Consider the following 15,987-nt stretch of genomic DNA (forward strand, 5'->3'; position numbering starts at 1 on the left):
CTTGTGTACATGAAGCAAGAGAGTGATCACAGGTGAGAGGTTCCATCTCTCACTGCCCTCCTTCCTTCCTTCCTTCCTTCCTTCCTTCCTTCCTCCCTCCCTCCCTCCCTCCCTCCCTCCCTTCCTTCCTTCCTTCCTTCCTTCCTCCCTCCCTCCCTCCCTCCCTTCCTCCCTCCCTCCCTTCCTCCCTCCCTTCCTGCCTTCTGCTGATGATTCCCACCAGTTTAGATAGATTTATTTTTTCCCACAGAGAGCTGGTGAAGAGGAAAAGAGGTAAGGAGGAAATGATAGAGAGAGTGAATCCCAGATAAATACAAAAACTAGCGGATGTTATGCAAAAGCCTGTATCTGACAAATACAATTCTTCCGATTTAATGGAGTCTCTCTTTTCTTTTTAACAGATGCCCTAAAATGGGCTGTAGCCATGATGATGTAAAAAGATCAGATCTTGTGCCAGATGAAGCACTTAAAAGAGTGATTGACAGTCAGAATAAATAAAGCTGGTCAACACTGGACGAGTGAGCTGGATATGCTACTGCCACAAAGAAAATTTGTTATTAGAGGTCTTGTGAGATAAGCTGCTGATTATATGTAGGTTGTGAGACTGTTATTTTTTAAGTGTTAAGTGTTTAATTTATAGGCAAATCATTGTTAAGTGTTTCATTTATAGGCGAAGTTGAAGGCCTCAACTCTAACTGAAAGTATTTTTTGAACTAATGAATGTAAGGAATTCAGTTTTGTTTGGGGTATTTTGACCTTCCTGAATTTCTAAACACTTGCATTTTATAAATAAAACATGCTTTGCAGCATTTAACCTTCCTTGTCAGTGTGCTAGTTTTTTCAGCATATTAGAGGTGCAGATACTGCCAGCACGTAACAGTGAGCGCTTTGCTCTATGTTGCAGATAGTTTTGTTACTGTCTCTGTAACTGGGAATACTTGGAGTAGGGCACTCTGATCAAGGATTTACCCTGCTTGGGAGCACACCCATGTTTTAATGGAAACCTCAGGAAACCTTAATAGAGATGAATTTTCAGAAAGTGTTGCACATCTATACCTTGTGTGTGGACACAGAAAACTGCCACTCAGCTTTGAGGATCTTGGCCTTGTTCTTATAATTTTTGAACTCTCTGCCCTAACTTAGGCTTTTCTTTTGAGATTCAGTAGCATTTATTTCAAGTTTTTTGTATTTGGAAGTCCCAGAATGCTTTACCTTAATACTGTATGCTAGAAGACTACAATTATTTATAAAGGTATTCCAATAACAAAATTGTAGATAATACAAATATATTGTAACCATATGCCTTGAATTGAAAACCAGTTAATCTTATTTTATATAAGCTTCAGATACCTAAGCTTTTGGGCACAGATCCAGAAAAGAACTTAAACTTTGTGACACTCTGTTTATTACCTAAATTGCTCTGAACATATCTAGCAGATAAGGCATTACATATATGAGTTAGAAATAGCTGCAGGTAAAAGGAGCTGCCTTGGCAGTCAGATGGCAATTATCTCTTGTCATATGTGAAGCAGAAAATATAGGTTTGTTTGAATTTTGGAATCCTTAGTGGGCTAGGTGGTATCTTCCTATGTCATTTTTCCGAATTTACAATCTGACATTTAGTGTAAAATGTAGCTGAGGCACCTATATGCTAAGCTTTTCACACTGGGTTACTGGGAGAGCTAACTGCTCTCCTTTCATAGACCATTATTAACCCCAGTTACACTTAAGAGTACAAACCACTTCAAACTGAAAATTGTTACTTTGTAATTGAAGAATATTAATCTGCAAGCTGATTTCATAGCTGAAAAAGAGAACTGAACCATTATTATTTGCACTGAGCTTTTGTGTTCAAAACACTTCACGGGAATTGGCTGGGTGATTTTCCTGATGTGGTCTAACCCCAAAGGTCCATCTTTTCACAGCTCGGCAGCGAGCGTGGGTGCTTCTCCCTGTGGAAGGCCAGCTGAATTAGCTGAAAGAGACCGGGGGGTGGCTGAGCAGTAGGTACTTGTTTGTGTTTTTATGTGTAAAATCAGGTCCCTTTTAAGACACCTCATGTCTCAAAGCTGTAGTTTTTAAGATGGGTCACTGATTTTCAGTTAAATACCACAAGAGAGGATGTTAACTATAGTCAAAAAAAAAAAAGGGGGGGGGAAGTGTCCTTTTTGTTTCATCTTTAAGTTGGTGGTTAAATTTATTCTCACACCGTTTATAAGCAGAACACTCAGAAACAGGAACTTGCATTGGTTAAACAAGCTCTGCAGTTTCTGACAGAGGTGCACTAACATTGTCCTTCATGGATTTAATTCAATCCCTGGTGATAACCAGCCTCCCAAGTTTTCAGATGCAAAGATGTGCAAACATTTTACATAGCCACAAGTGTCGCACCTCACATTTAGTTTGTGTAGGTATCTGGATGCTTGAGTGTGCCTTCCAATAACACATAACATTCTAAATGGTAAATTATACCCAGATTAATTCATATTGACAAACTGGTGGCAGCAGGTTTGGTTTGCTACCTGTGGCATTTGTACCAGCATAGCTTTAGATAGCTGCAGTTCCTGATATGGTTCATTGCCCTCATGTTCCAGTGAGTAATGCTATAAGGGAGATTGCTGTCTTGGTTACACCTTGTTGTCCTGTGTGAAAGAGAGAGGCTTGACCCATCGCAGTGCTGCACTCAGGCTGTGTTAGCTAATCCACAGGTAATAACATGAACTGCCTGCTTAAGATGATGCAGCTGGGAGAAAAAAAACAAATCTGAAGCGACACTTTAGATGAAGAGAACAAATAGTCAAGCAGTCACTTATTGCCACTCTAAGAGGAAAGGTATTTTTGAGTGTTCATATTCGTTCCTCAAAATACATCATCTTTCTTCCCCTCCTTTGCTAGTCTGAGCCAGGCAACACCAGTGAATCAGAGAGCCTGAACAGCAAATGCAGGTGCAGCCTAAGTTCTGAAATCCTTCTCAGTTTCAGCTGAAAGAAATGGACTGATTTTTGGCAGCACTCACCTGCTTAGCTTTAATAACAATCACATGTGAGGTGAAGAGGCATGTGTATTTAAATAGAGGTAGGTTTCTTTCTTTTATCAGCAGAGGTACCTCTTTTCAAACATCTTATCCAGAAAAAGACAAATACTCATGCAGTTATGTTAGGGTTGCTGATGAGAGTATTTAAGTCCCATCAGAATCAGGGATGCACCTCATAGATTCAAATGCTAAATAAAACTGCCTATATTTACTGAAATCAATGAAGTTCTCACCAGAATGTTTGGCATTTCTGAAGTCAAATTATAACATAACATCCAAGGAATCCTAGTATGATAAGTGATTTTTTTTCTCTCAATCTGGAATTGGAGCCATCCTGTTGATTTTTCATGGCTGGTTCTCTCTTGGTGGTTCTTACAAGTGATTTTCCTCCTTATATGGAAAGATTTCAGGGTTGGCCATCAGCATCCATTGCAGCTGGCACTTTACTAGGTGGAAGGACAGACTAATCTTGGCAATTGGGGAAGGCTTCTGTGCCTGTCAGCTCACGTAGTGGAAGTTACAAACCACTACTGTTTCAGGGTGGCTGCAGTTACTGACAGCTTTTTGCTCTTTCATCTGCAAAGTCTGGGGTTTGTTATGCAGTCATGACCTCTCTGTTCCCATATGTGTCCCATGTCCCCCATAAACTCTGCTCGGGATAGAAGTAGCTTGAAAGAGTTAAAGAATAAAAATAAGTGGCTGTGATGAATAAGCTGTATGATCTGTATGATTCACAGAAGTGGAAACTCAACAGCAGTTAAACCTTCAAATCTTAATCTGCTTTGGCTATAATATATCATATGTAAACAGGCATATGTTCACAGGGTAATTTGTGTCTCATTGTCTGACGTCAGAAATTTTGCAATGATATTTAAAAAAAGAAATTCAGAGGTCAGGTGTTTTTTTTCTTTTTTCTGTAAGGTGTGCTTTACAAATGAGCAAACCTCAGAGTAGCTGAGAAGGGTCTGTCACTGAAAACTGGTGAGAATCTGTTGCTGCCAGAGAAGTTCACATTGTGTTTTGAGTGATTAAAGAAACATCTAAGCAAATATTGAAATAAAGAAAAGTCAAGAGAGATCCACACAAACAGCTTTCAGTGGTACCCTGAGGCACGAGCCATTAACACAGCTCACTCTCTCACTTGAACAGATTCCTCCCATGAATTCTCCATTTTACAACTAGAGAGACTGAAGTTTTCAAATCAGTGGAGCCATGATGTATAAAGATAAAAACTAATCAGGCAGGCATCTCATGGAAGATTTAGCACACTTATGCTAAAAGGAGTGCACATTCCTCTGAATCAAGGACATATTCATCATCTCCAGAGCTGTGATCTTATTCATTTTAGAAGAATCAAAAAGACTAGGCTAAGTCAGTGCTCCCTTGAGAAATACCCAGAGCAAAAGCAGGGGCTGCAGGAAGTGATACCGATGACTCACCAGCCAAGGCCAACACACTGCCTTATTTTAGACAATGTCCTCTTGGACATATTCATGTTTCCTCATGAGTGGCTGATGACAAAGGTGTTACCTACCTGTGGTCACAAGTACCTCGTGACGTTTTTCTCAAGAATACCTCTAGTACTGTGGACAAAACTAGCTTAGAATTCACTGTGCAAATAAATTCCACTGCCATTTCAAGTGAATCTTAATCTCCACTTTCCCTAAAAATCTCCATGTGTGGATTCTGAGGTGCTGTGTGGTCCATTAACTGAACATTTCCATAATGGATAGGGGTCTGTTACACTGAAGAAGATGCACCTAGAAAAGGGCTTCCTGGAGTGGCAAATGTTAGAATATCCCAAGGACAGGTCTTCTTTTCTGTAGCTACAGCCAAAGCCTTAAGCTGATGGCTCCTCACTACAGGTACAGACTAGTACTCACTGCAAATTCCAAATCTTCCATAAATAATAATTTATTTTCTGGCCATAAAGTACTTACTGTTAATACATAATGTTTCAAACATACAACATGGTCACAGAATGCTCAGAGGAGAATCCTAAGTGTAGGTGCCAGCGGATTCTAGGCTGCCAGCCAGTAACTACAAAGAGCAAAAACATTAGATTGATTGTTGAGCCAGTGAAATTCTGGGATGCGTGTACATCATGCAGTAGATGCCCATGTATGTGCTTAGCCTCTTGATGCATGAATAATCTCACTGACTTGACAGGACTGTAGCAACGTGCAGAGAACACAGTGTGTTTCATCATTTCAAAGGCTGTGGTGGGCTGAGAAGAAAGCCTGCCTCACTCGCTTGTTCTGATGTTAGTCCAGACCCAAAGACAGAGTCTAAAAGCACACACATGAATTGAATTGCATGGGAAGCTTACCAAAGGAAGTGTTTGCTTGTAAACTCAGTATGAATAGGATCTTCTCTGACCGCAAGGGAAACGGAGACACTCATTCACTGTCCGCTTGTGCAATCAACTTCTGAAGTAAAAAACAGGATTTGAGGTTTAAAACCTGAACCTTCACACGTCTTTCAAGCAACAGAAGAAGCCTTGATGCTTTTTAGTTCGCAAAGGAACAAAGTCAGGAGGTGCTGCTCATAAGACTCCTTGGATTTGATAACAACTGGCTTATCAAAAGGGAATCATTCAGAGTTCCGAGCAACAGCAGCCCTCAGAGCAGCTTTTGTGTAGGCTTGAGGGGAGACATCTGAACACCATTACATTGCACTCCTTTTGATGTCACTACATGCTTATCATGTGTTTTATATCTTTGCAGTGAATCTGCTGCCAAGTTCCACAGTGTCTCAGGATGGTTGTAGGTTTATCACAGATGCCTTTCCTGCCTATAAAAAGCATTAATTTTAAATTCTTTATCACCTGGCCACAAAACTATGCTTTGAGCCCCGTCTGTACAGGGTAATTCTGTACACTAGTAGATTATGGATGACCCGCTGGTCTTAAATTGCTGGCTTTCAGTCTAGCAGTAGTTTAAGTTTCATTGCATGGCATGAGATAACTTGTAAAATAAATATATTTATTTTTCATCATTTGCCTGATAGTTTAATATTAGCCAAAATATTTGTGTGTCTCGTCTATCTCATCTAGTAACTAAAATAAAGACATTTTCATTTCTTCCTATAGCAAGCAGCCAGTTTATTTATAAGTGTCCTAATCCAACAGATTTACTCTGTGTGTCCCATGAGACATATTATCAAAGTTACCAGACCTGTCCCAAGCACTTGGGAAGTGGGGAGATGGTTACACAATTCTCATTGCCTCTGGCTGCTCTAGTTATAGAGATAAAGGGTCAGAGAAGTGGAGCAGCAGAGATAATTTTGTGAGCATCTAAGGAAAAGCAGCTGCTCAGGTGATTGTAGGCACTGGCTGAGGGCAAGATCGCCGTAGATGCTTGAATACTGCACAACAAAAATCCCCTTAAATAAAACAACGTGACAGGAAAGGGAACATCAATGTCTGACCACCAAAAATTCTGGATTCTTCAGTCTTCATCTTGTAGATGCACTATGCTGCTTGTCTGGTTTAAAAAAATAGAAAAAAATATATGAAGAGCAATGTTCACCTTGCCACAGCTGTGGCAAATTTGTGCTGGGCAAGACCCTTCTGTCTCCTGGGACATGCTGGTTCTGTGATACACATCCCACAGGATCTTTTTTCTGCTCCAGTCCCAGATCCTTGCCTAGCAGCTGGGACTCCAGGAAGAGAGGAGACAGCAAGCAGTCCTGTTTGCTTTGACCAGCCCTTTCCAAGGCAGGATCTACTTTTTGTAACAATTTTACAATGTCCTTTGACTGAGAGCTCCTCAGACTTCCATAGCATTGGGAGGGTGCCTGTGGCACACTGTTGTCCTTTGCCAAGCATGAAGACTACTGATCTGTACTCCCAAAGGCCACCCCTGCCCGCCTCACAGGAGTCCCCGTTGAAGCATCCAGGGCTGGGTGATGGTTCCTTGTATTCTGCTGGCTCACAGCAGTTCATTGTTTTTGGCACTTGGATAGCAGGACTCATCCACAGAGTCAATGTTTTATGCCAGCATTATGTCTGTAAGTATAATTCTGCAGTGATCTGTGCTCCACAACGTTTTACAGTGTTGTCCATTGGAGATGCATAATTCTGCCCTGGTTCATTTGGAAGGGCTGTAAAGCCATTCAGGCTCAAATTCACCACAGGCACAGCTGGGGATTGCTGTGGTAATATTAATTTCATATGCTAAGCAGGTAGTCCCCAAAAAGTCTTTTTTGGGGAAGGGGGAGATGGACTGATGAAGGCTTATGCAGGGAATGAAAGGAAGACCCACAATAGCTTTTGATTTCAGGAAGAGACTAATGCAGGAGATAGGCCTGGATCCTTAAAAGCCCATGGTGTGACCTACAAAAAACAGGAGGCTGCTATGGGCAAGGGTGGTAGCCCCACATACTGCAAAAAAATCATCTAATACTGAAATGTTGCAACATTCTTCTTCACAAACCTCTCCCTGGAGTTCCTCCTGTTCTCAGTACTGGTTCCTAACCAAACCAGGCTTGCATGCAAGTGCTGAAGGAGATGGGCAAGGAGGACAAGTTTCAGCCCTTTGAGAAGCAGCCTGCTGGGGAGGTCATCAGACACCATCCTTGGCATCCCTTTTCTTCTGCATTTTGGGGATCAGCCAAAATTATAAAAAAAACAGAAAAGCCAAAATGGAAATCACTTCTCTGCTCTGCATTCTGAAATCAATTTGGTGGGGATGGAGTGGAATCTGGATATAGACCTTTTCTTATGTTCCATACCCAAAATATAAGACTGAGAATAAGGCAATGACTGTTATTAACTTGGTTAATAATTGCTACTATATGTTTATTCGTGGCATTAATGCTTTGAGTACCTGACAGCATGCCAGGCATTTTAAAAAAGCAATGAACCTTTCCTGCAGTCAAGAACTACCCCTACCACCTGAGAGATTTAAGCTTTGGATAATCTCAGCCCATATAAATAATTGAAGTTTAGACTGTACAGGCAGCTGAGAGAGGGCACCCACCAGCACTTCTGGGATGAACTTCCCAGGTGTTATCTTTTCCTGGCCTTTGGGGACTGCATGCCCAGCTCATGTGCTTCAGTTAGCAGGGACACCCACACAGACCATGAAGTCTGTGGCATCTCTGTGAGAAGAGGCTGCCCAAGCACCAGGAGAATGTGGCAGGACTGGGGGTCAATGCAGTGTGTACCCCTCCGCTCTCCTGTCACACACCAAATGATTTGGGGGGGGCCAGGAGAGGGGCTTTCTTCTTCAGGACTAGTGGGTGCCATCCCCCATTTGGCTGTCAGTAGCTTGAACCAAGCTTGAACCAACCCTGGTGCCACTGTGCCCTGATGGCATAGGGACACCATAAGGTGACCAGCTGTGGACCTAAGAGGCTTTAAATGGGTGGGAGGCTGGGAAGAGGAAGAACGCAGCTTCCAACAATGGAATGTATGGCCCTTCTCAGTGGGGACAGTGATCTGGCACAGGAGCTGAGAGAGAGGGATCTTTGGGAGGCTGAGGACCAAAAACAGGTCCTTACCCCAGGTACATCACTTGGTTTTTACACTGACCCCTTCACTCCTGCTCACACTGTCTGAGATAGCTACAGGGGACACTGTTATACACAAATAATGCAGGTTTATGCAGGTCCTTGCCCTGTCCCTAAAAGCACTGACACCACTCCCCCGCCCCCCCAACACACCTTGTGCTATGTCAGATGTAGGAACCAGCCCACACATGCAGCATCCTACCAGCTAAGCTCACCCAGCAACAGCATTCCAATCATTAAACTTCCAGGAAGGGGAAAGTAAAACAAAAGGCCTGATGGATACTTGTGTGTGTTTTACCTAGAAGAGGAATCCAAAACATCAGCTTGCTTTGAGAATTGTGGCAAATCACTCAGAAACAATCTGCTGGCATTAAGGAAATTGTATTTCTGGGAAAAAAAATAAAAAAGAAAAGGAAATGCAGGCCCTGGGATATCCCTTTATGGCATATGCGTTTTATGTTTAAATGCATTAATGGGACTGCTATGCCATGACTCATCCCGCACAAGAGTTTCATGTGTTTCTTAAAATACACTAGAAGTAGCTGAAGGCATGCACGGGTTTGCCGTGCAGTTATCTGTCAGGAATCTGAGCAAATACCTGCACGGGTGGCATCAGAGGCTTCAGACCTGCAGGAGGGGGGTTGGGGTGTGCTGTCCTGGGCCCTCTCTGCTGCTTATACAGACCACGGCTGGAGAAACCAAAAGGGGACAGGAACTGAGCCTACTGAGTAACAAAACACAGGCTCACTCTGTTAATATTAGGGAAGCCTAAGCACTGAATTACAGAAAATTTGCATATATGTAAACAGAAAACTGGAGAGTTTCCTTCTGGAGCACTCTTGTCAAAACTACAGCTGTCTGCATTTTTTCCAGGGATGATTTGTTGTCTGGTTTTCTCTTATTTTTTTTTCTTCCATTTACTACCAGTCCCGGCTGCAAGTCTATTTACTATTCCTTTAAACCCACACTTTTGAGCCTTGTGGAGCTCGACTCAGTCTGCTCCTTACAGGTCACTTCAGCTGCTGGCTGCTCCCTGCTCTCCAAGCTATTCCTTTTTCGGACAGCAGATAGTTTTAACTTTGGAAACACCCAGAGATGAGTATTTCTGATGGTGCACGTTACGTCTACGCTTATGAGCAAACTGTGGTTAGCACACAACAGCTTCGTGATGCAAACCTCGGGGCGAGGGATGGTTATTTAGTGATTAGTGAAAAGCAAGAACTGGGGCTGGGAAATTCAGATATATGGAAGAGAAGCTCCTGGAAAGGGAAGTGGACTCCCTTTCTCGCCGCAATTATTCACGGTCGAAGGGGGTCGCAGCTCCGTCGGGTCCCTCGGCGGGTCTCCCACCACCCCGCCAGGCTGTGCCGTGGCCGGGGGCGCGGAGAGCGGCGGGCGGAGCGGAGCGGGCGTGTCCCAGCCTCCCTCCTCCCATTTCCCCGTGCGTCAGGGCCGGGAGGAGGAGGAGAATCACCTTTTTTTTTTCAATTTTTTTTTTTTTAAAAGCCTCCAACTACTTTAGCGCGGAGTCGGCAGCAGATGGTGGGCACGGCCCGAGGTTTCGGCGGGGAGAGCGAAGGGATGCGCGCAGCGCGCACCGCCCGGCTCTAGCTCCGCGCCCGCTCCGCTCCCCCGATGAGCCGCCCCGCGTCCCTGCTGCCGGCCGCCCGCTGCCGCAGCGCCCCGGCCAAGCGCCTGCAGCCGCTCCACGACGGCCCCGCCGAGGAAGCGCCGGCCGCCAAGTGCCCTCGGCTCGCCGACTGCGGACCCCCGGACTGCCTGAGCGCTCCCGGGTCGCCGTGTGCCCCCGCTTCTCCCGCCGGCGGCGGGGGGGGCGGTGGGTCCCAGCCTGATCGCCTCGTACCTACTGCTGCCGCTGGCCGAGCGGGAGCAGGTGTCCCGGGCGCTGAGCGTCAGCTCGGGCCGGGAGCTGCGCTGCAAGGTGAGCGGGAGCGGCGCGGGTGGGCAGCGGGTCCTCCCGCCGTGTCCGAGCGCCCGGCCCGGGGACAGCCCTGCGAAACATCCTCCCGCTGCTCCCCGGCTGGAAACGCCCGGCCAACCGCCGGTGGGGGTTTGCACGCTCTGGGAGTGAGCTGAAACTCCGGGTTACCTCGGAGCGCCTTCCCCCGAAAGGCTGTGGGGATGGTGATTTGGTTTAGTTTTTCCCCCTCTCTTTCAACATAAAACGAACAGGAAGGGTCTCAGTAGCCGCTTAGAGCAGCGCTTCTGCCGATCCTGCCGAGCCCTGGCTCCCCTCCAGCTCCCTCGTCATTGTTTGGGGAGAGTTGCTACGCGAGCGGCAGCTTTCAACGCCCTTGAGAATGAATTTGCGTTTAATTTCCTCTATACAGGTGTTCCCCCTCAAACACTACCAGGACAAGATCCGGCCTTACATTCAGCTGCCGTCACACAGAAACATCACTGGGGTCGTTGAAGTCATCCTCGGGGACACCAAGGCCTATGTGTTCTTTGAAAAGGACTTTGGGGACATGCACTCCTATGTGAGGAGCTGCAAGAGGCTGAGGGAAGAGGAGGCTGCCCGGCTGTTCAAGCAGATAGTCTCCGCTGTAGCTCACTGCCACCAGTCAGCCATCGTACTTGGTGACCTCAAGCTCAGGAAATTTGTCTTCTCTAATGAAGAAAGGTAAGCGGCTGTCAGCAGCCAGCCCTGGGGTGAGTGGGGAGGGAGGAATGCCGCATCCAGAGACGCAAAAAGCGTCCCAGGGAGTGGAAACGGCCCTGTCAGCTGGGCATCACCTGCGAGCAATCCAAGTAGGTCCCCATCACGTGTGTATAGTAGGTCACAGATCTAACCAGCACGCACTCTTAGTTAGATCTTGACTGATGAAAGGGAGGAAGCTCGCCGGGAGCTTCGTGTCATTCAGCAGAAGTTCAGTGTAACCCGCTGGCAGACAAAGGGATGATAGTTCGGATGCTTGTTAGCGCCAGAAGATGTCATGTGTGCCACTCATTCAGTGTCAAATGAATAAAAGGCAGAGAGCGAGAGGAGGGAGGCTGAGGCGTTGTGCAGGGAAGGGGAAGCAGCCCAGCCGGGGGAGCAGGAGGAGGTGTGAGGAGCTGGAGCTCTGGTCCCTCCTTGGGAGAGCTGCCCCATGACCATGGCAGAGCTGCAGCACTCGGAAAGGGTCTGGTCTCCTTGCTGAACCACCCTGCTGATCAGGGCGAAGCTGCTAACAAAAGACCAGCTGTGTCCTTTGAGGTTTTTATCCCTCCTCCGCTGCTGTACTTTCCGTGCCTCCTGTGCCTGTGGATGTGGGCACACACGGGAGGGGAGGTGGGACATGGTTAAATACTGCTTTGGGAATCCTGAATCAAAGAAAATCACTTAAGTAAAACTTAGCCCAAAGCCTAGGTTTATAGAGGAGATCACAGTTGTTAAATTTAGATGAGAGAAATAATTCAATATTTCCCTGGAGTGTTTGCTGCTCTTGCACACATGGCAGAGTCAGAAATACATTTTTGATCAGCAAAACTGACTGGTTGCTTATCCCATGGAATGCTAAAAACCTTACTAAAAGATGTAATGGAGTTGTACTTAATGTCATGAAAGGGTAGGTGATATTACTGAAGTGGAAGAAAAGGGCTTTTGCTTGTTTTTTTAACTGGGCTAAAGCTTCTTCAGGATACCCTTTAACAAAGGTGATAAGAAAATTAACCAGCACTGCCCCTCTGAAACAGAAACAGCCATATGTTGACACGCAAAGAAAGCAATTCCTTTGAAGGAAACTATTGCAACTTTTCCCTCCCATAAGAAGATGAAACATTTGTTGAAATATTACATTGCACACAGTCTCTCTCATTTGGAAATAACGTGTTGCACAGGCGAGTGTCATGTGCATTGCATTTGGCAAGAAGAGGGTTAAGCAATGGCAGGCGACGCGGGCTCTCGCACAGGTGCAGTTTCAGGGCTCCCGCAGCCAATCCCGGGCCCACGGTTCTCGTTGAGTCATATTTTCCGTTTGCAGAACCAATGGGTATTTGCCGAGGTCAGGCTGAGGACAGGCTGCAGCCAACGCATCTACACCCCAGCGGGGCTGCCAGGCAGCGCAGAGCTCTTCCAGGGCCAGCCGATGGCTTCCCTGCCGATGGGACCTCCACTCACTCTCCAAAACAGGACGTTTGTGTGGACCCACGTCCACCTGGGGACGGTGGGTGCAGTGGTACGCTCCAGAAAGGCAGACAGAATAAGTAACAGATTAAAATGAAAAAAACAAATCAAAAGCTCGGGAGAGCCGATGATCCCTGCTGGTGCAGAAGGGAGCTGGGCTTTGCGGTTTACAGCAGCTAGGCTCTGTTTGCTCAAAGCCTGCACCGCACATAGTGGTTGTACTGTGTCCTGTCACACATTAACCCCCTGCAGTGGCACTGCAACCTGCGTAGGTAGAAAGTGACTTGCCGGTGTTCCTCAAGAGCCCTCTGTGTTGTTAAAATCCCCGGCAAATAAAACAAGCAAGCGTTGCTGAGTGCTGACCCGATGCACGCAGCTGCACTTCACTACATGCAGCCAGGAGTCCATGCAACTTCTCCACTGCAAATTAAAAAGTGTTTCCTCTCCTTTCTCAATGCTGGTGCGAGGAGAATGTACTGTTTTTCATGGCAGGGACTCACTGTGCTTGCTCGTGACTGCATGTTGCTATTTCTCACCTGTGGTTTCCTCTCCTGCCCTGCCTAGGACTCAGCTGCGTCTGGAGAGCCTGGAAGACACACACATCATCAAAGGCGAAGATGATGCACTCTCAGACAAACACGGCTGCCCAGCGTATGTCAGTCCTGAGATCCTAAACACGACAGGGACTTACTCTGGAAAATCGGCTGATGTGTGGAGTTTGGGAGTGATGCTCTATACCCTGCTGGTGGGACGCTATCCCTTCCATGACTCGGACCCTAGCACTCTGTTTTCCAAAATCCGACGTGGACAGTTCTGTATTCCTGACCATGTCTCCCCCAAAGCCCGATGCCTCATCCGCAGTCTCCTGCGGCGGGAGCCCTCCGAAAGACTCACTGCTCCAGAGATCTTGCTTCACCCTTGGTTCGAGGCAGTCTTGGAGCCTGGATATACAGACCAGGAGATAGGAACTTCGGATCAGATTGTTCCAGAATACCATGGAGACAGTGATGATATTAGTTCCTTCTTCTGCTAACCCCAAAACCTCCTAAACCTCGTCAGTTCCCACCTTCGGCATCTTTGTAGGGTTTCGTTTTTCCACGTCTGCCAACTCAACAGCATCTGAAAGTGCCAGTATGGTCAGAAAAGTGACCTTGTTTAAATGAACACCAACCTGGAGATCTCCGCTCCCTGAGCATACTCAAGAGTTCAATCCTCTTGCTCTGCTGGTCGGTCCGTCCCACTGGCCCCAGAGGACCTGTGCAACTTTGTGAGAACTGGCTCTTCTCCTGCCTCCCCCATCCTCCATCAGTGTAAAACTGGTCGCATCTTGGCTGCAGAGTCTTACGACTGGCAAGCAGTGGAATGGAAAGGCGGCCCCTTCTGCTCTCCTGTGGTGGCTGCAGAGGTGTGGAGCCCTGGCCATGATGTGTAGGGGCTGGGGGGCACGAGGTGTGCCTCTACCTGAGCAAATCTGACAGAAATGGTTAAAAGGGGAATCTCCTCGGCGTACCACACCAGCCAGCTCACAAAGCAGCTCTCTGACTGTAAGCACACATTAATGAGGGAAGGAGGTCTTTACCCACCACAGCCAGCTGTCTGCTCACTGCTGCTCCTCCAGCTGATCTTGCTTTCAGGGGCATGAAGCTCCTAGATCCACCTGTAAGACAAATCACTGCTGTGGGTCTTTCTGAAGCAGAAACCATTGGATCTCCCAGCTGGATCCCCTTGCTGACTGGGAAAGCATTTTAAATAGACTTCAGCCTCATGTTACCACGGTGTAGCCTATATAACTTTATGCCCTCAGCGAGCTTGTCAAGTAGCAGGTCTCGTTAGCTCCGAGTGCCAAAACATATCCGTTTACCAAACTGCAACACTATCAGCTGGGGCGCCTTCCCCTGGAAAAGGATAAGGGGTGTCTTGTACAGTACCTGTAAACGTGGCCATGTTTTCCAACCAGCTCAACTCTTAAAAACATCACATCACCTCTCCTCTTCCCTCCACCCCCCAAAAAGTTAGTCTTAAGAGTAAAATCTCCTTACGCCCTTAGTTGATTATTCGGGTATGCTGTTTGCCTCCAGCCCTTTTTTTTTTCCCCCTGCATGATTATTCATAGTCTTTCCAATGTGCGTGGATAATGAATATATCTAAATCATTAGCTTCCTGGGTTGGGGGTAAGTAAAGCTTAGTCCTGCCTAAAATTTGTGCTTCATTTCACATTTGTGTCCAGTGCTTTTGCAAAGAGATGTCCATTCACCTAAGGCAAGAGTGCGACTTCTGAAATGGCCGTGAGGTGGGTGATGCATGTTTCCAACACCCCACAGTTCTTGTGAAGTCATTTTAAGGGTTAACCCTGGCTGCAGTCCTACCACCCGTTGCAAGAATACCATGTATACCTCATGGACTGTGTACTTTGTACATACCTTACTGTTTGGGGTTTTGTTTTCCTGTTTTGTTGTACTTTGTTTGTCCTAATAAGAGGTGTTGAAGAGCAATTTAATGTGAATTATTGTTGGCAATACTAACTTGACAGAATCATGAGCATTAAGAGCAGAGCGCTCCAGCTCTCCGTTGCACTAAACCTCTCATGATTGCTTGACATTTGTATCTGTGATACAGTTTAACCCTTCTATGAAAAACAGTACATTTGTATATATTGGTAGAAAATTCTGCCAGAAAAGCTAAAAACACTATGTCCAACTTGTACATATGTATATGTCTGTGGAAACCTGGATGAAAAAGTCTGACTTGTAGAAAGTTTTAATAAACTTGGTTTCATAATGTTTGTCCCCATTTCTGGTGATATCTCAAGGGGAACGCAGCTTCAGTATGTTTGGTTTAATCTGAAAAAATGGGGTTTGGCCTCAGAGAGGATCAGTTCCTTTATGGTCCTTGTATGTGTTCCATTGTGCCTTAGCCCTGACTCTCCCAGCTCAGCCTGGGGCTGAATCCCCAGGAAGCTGAGTTGGGACAGGCTCCTGCCTCTTGTGGGCTAGAAAGGGCTTGAGATGTCCCCAGAGCTACATGAAATGGGGTATCCTACTCTTCTGATAAACAATGGGGAGAGGAGTTACAGCTCTCTGCCTCTGAACTTTAGAAGCTCTCTTGCCTTTCAGCCCATGCATTTGTTTCCCTCTGCACCCCACGAGCAGAAAGAAGATGCTGTGGCACAGCAGGGCTGTCATCCTGCACCTGTGTGCCTGGCAGTGTGATGCTCCAGCCAGTGGAAAATTGGATCTCGGATGTCTAAAAGTGAGCAGCCAGCAGCAGAGGCAGTGGCTGAGAGCATTGACATTACAGGGAGCTGGAGCCC

General features: G+C 46.4%; 2 protein-coding genes across 7 annotated transcripts in view; both read left to right on the top strand.

Annotated features, from left to right (window-relative positions):
* Nucleotides 1-814, top strand: part of NSMCE2 (NSE2 (MMS21) homolog, SMC5-SMC6 complex SUMO ligase) — a 131,826-nt gene extending 131,012 nt beyond the window's left edge. For 5 of the 6 annotated variants that reach the window (XM_027684402.1, XM_027684406.1, XM_027684407.1 and 2 more), the window contains one exon: nucleotides 402-814. In XM_027684402.1, the coding sequence (XP_027540203.1) occupies nucleotides 402-498 (97 nt within the window). In that variant the 3' untranslated portion in view covers nucleotides 499-814. Of the gene's footprint in view, nucleotides 1-250; nucleotides 274-401 lie in introns of all 6 variants that reach the window. The other variant, XM_027684404.1, reaches the window with a different exon arrangement.
* A 9,263-nt stretch (nucleotides 815-10,077) lies between these two features.
* On the top strand, nucleotides 10,078-15,459 carry TRIB1 (tribbles pseudokinase 1). Its single transcript, XM_027684494.1, is given in 4 exon segments — nucleotides 10,078-10,386; nucleotides 10,388-10,490; nucleotides 10,900-11,192; nucleotides 13,242-15,459. Coding segments are annotated over 4 exon segments (1,068 nt in total). The 5' UTR covers nucleotides 10,078-10,183; the 3' UTR covers nucleotides 13,711-15,459.
* The last annotated feature ends 528 nt before the right edge of the window (nucleotides 15,460-15,987 follow it).

The sequence above is a fragment of the Neopelma chrysocephalum genome, unplaced genomic scaffold (assembly GCF_003984885.1).
Source record: "Neopelma chrysocephalum unplaced genomic scaffold, ASM398488v2 Primary Assembly neopelma1_66, whole genome shotgun sequence".
NCBI lineage: Eukaryota > Metazoa > Chordata > Aves > Passeriformes > Pipridae > Neopelma > Neopelma chrysocephalum.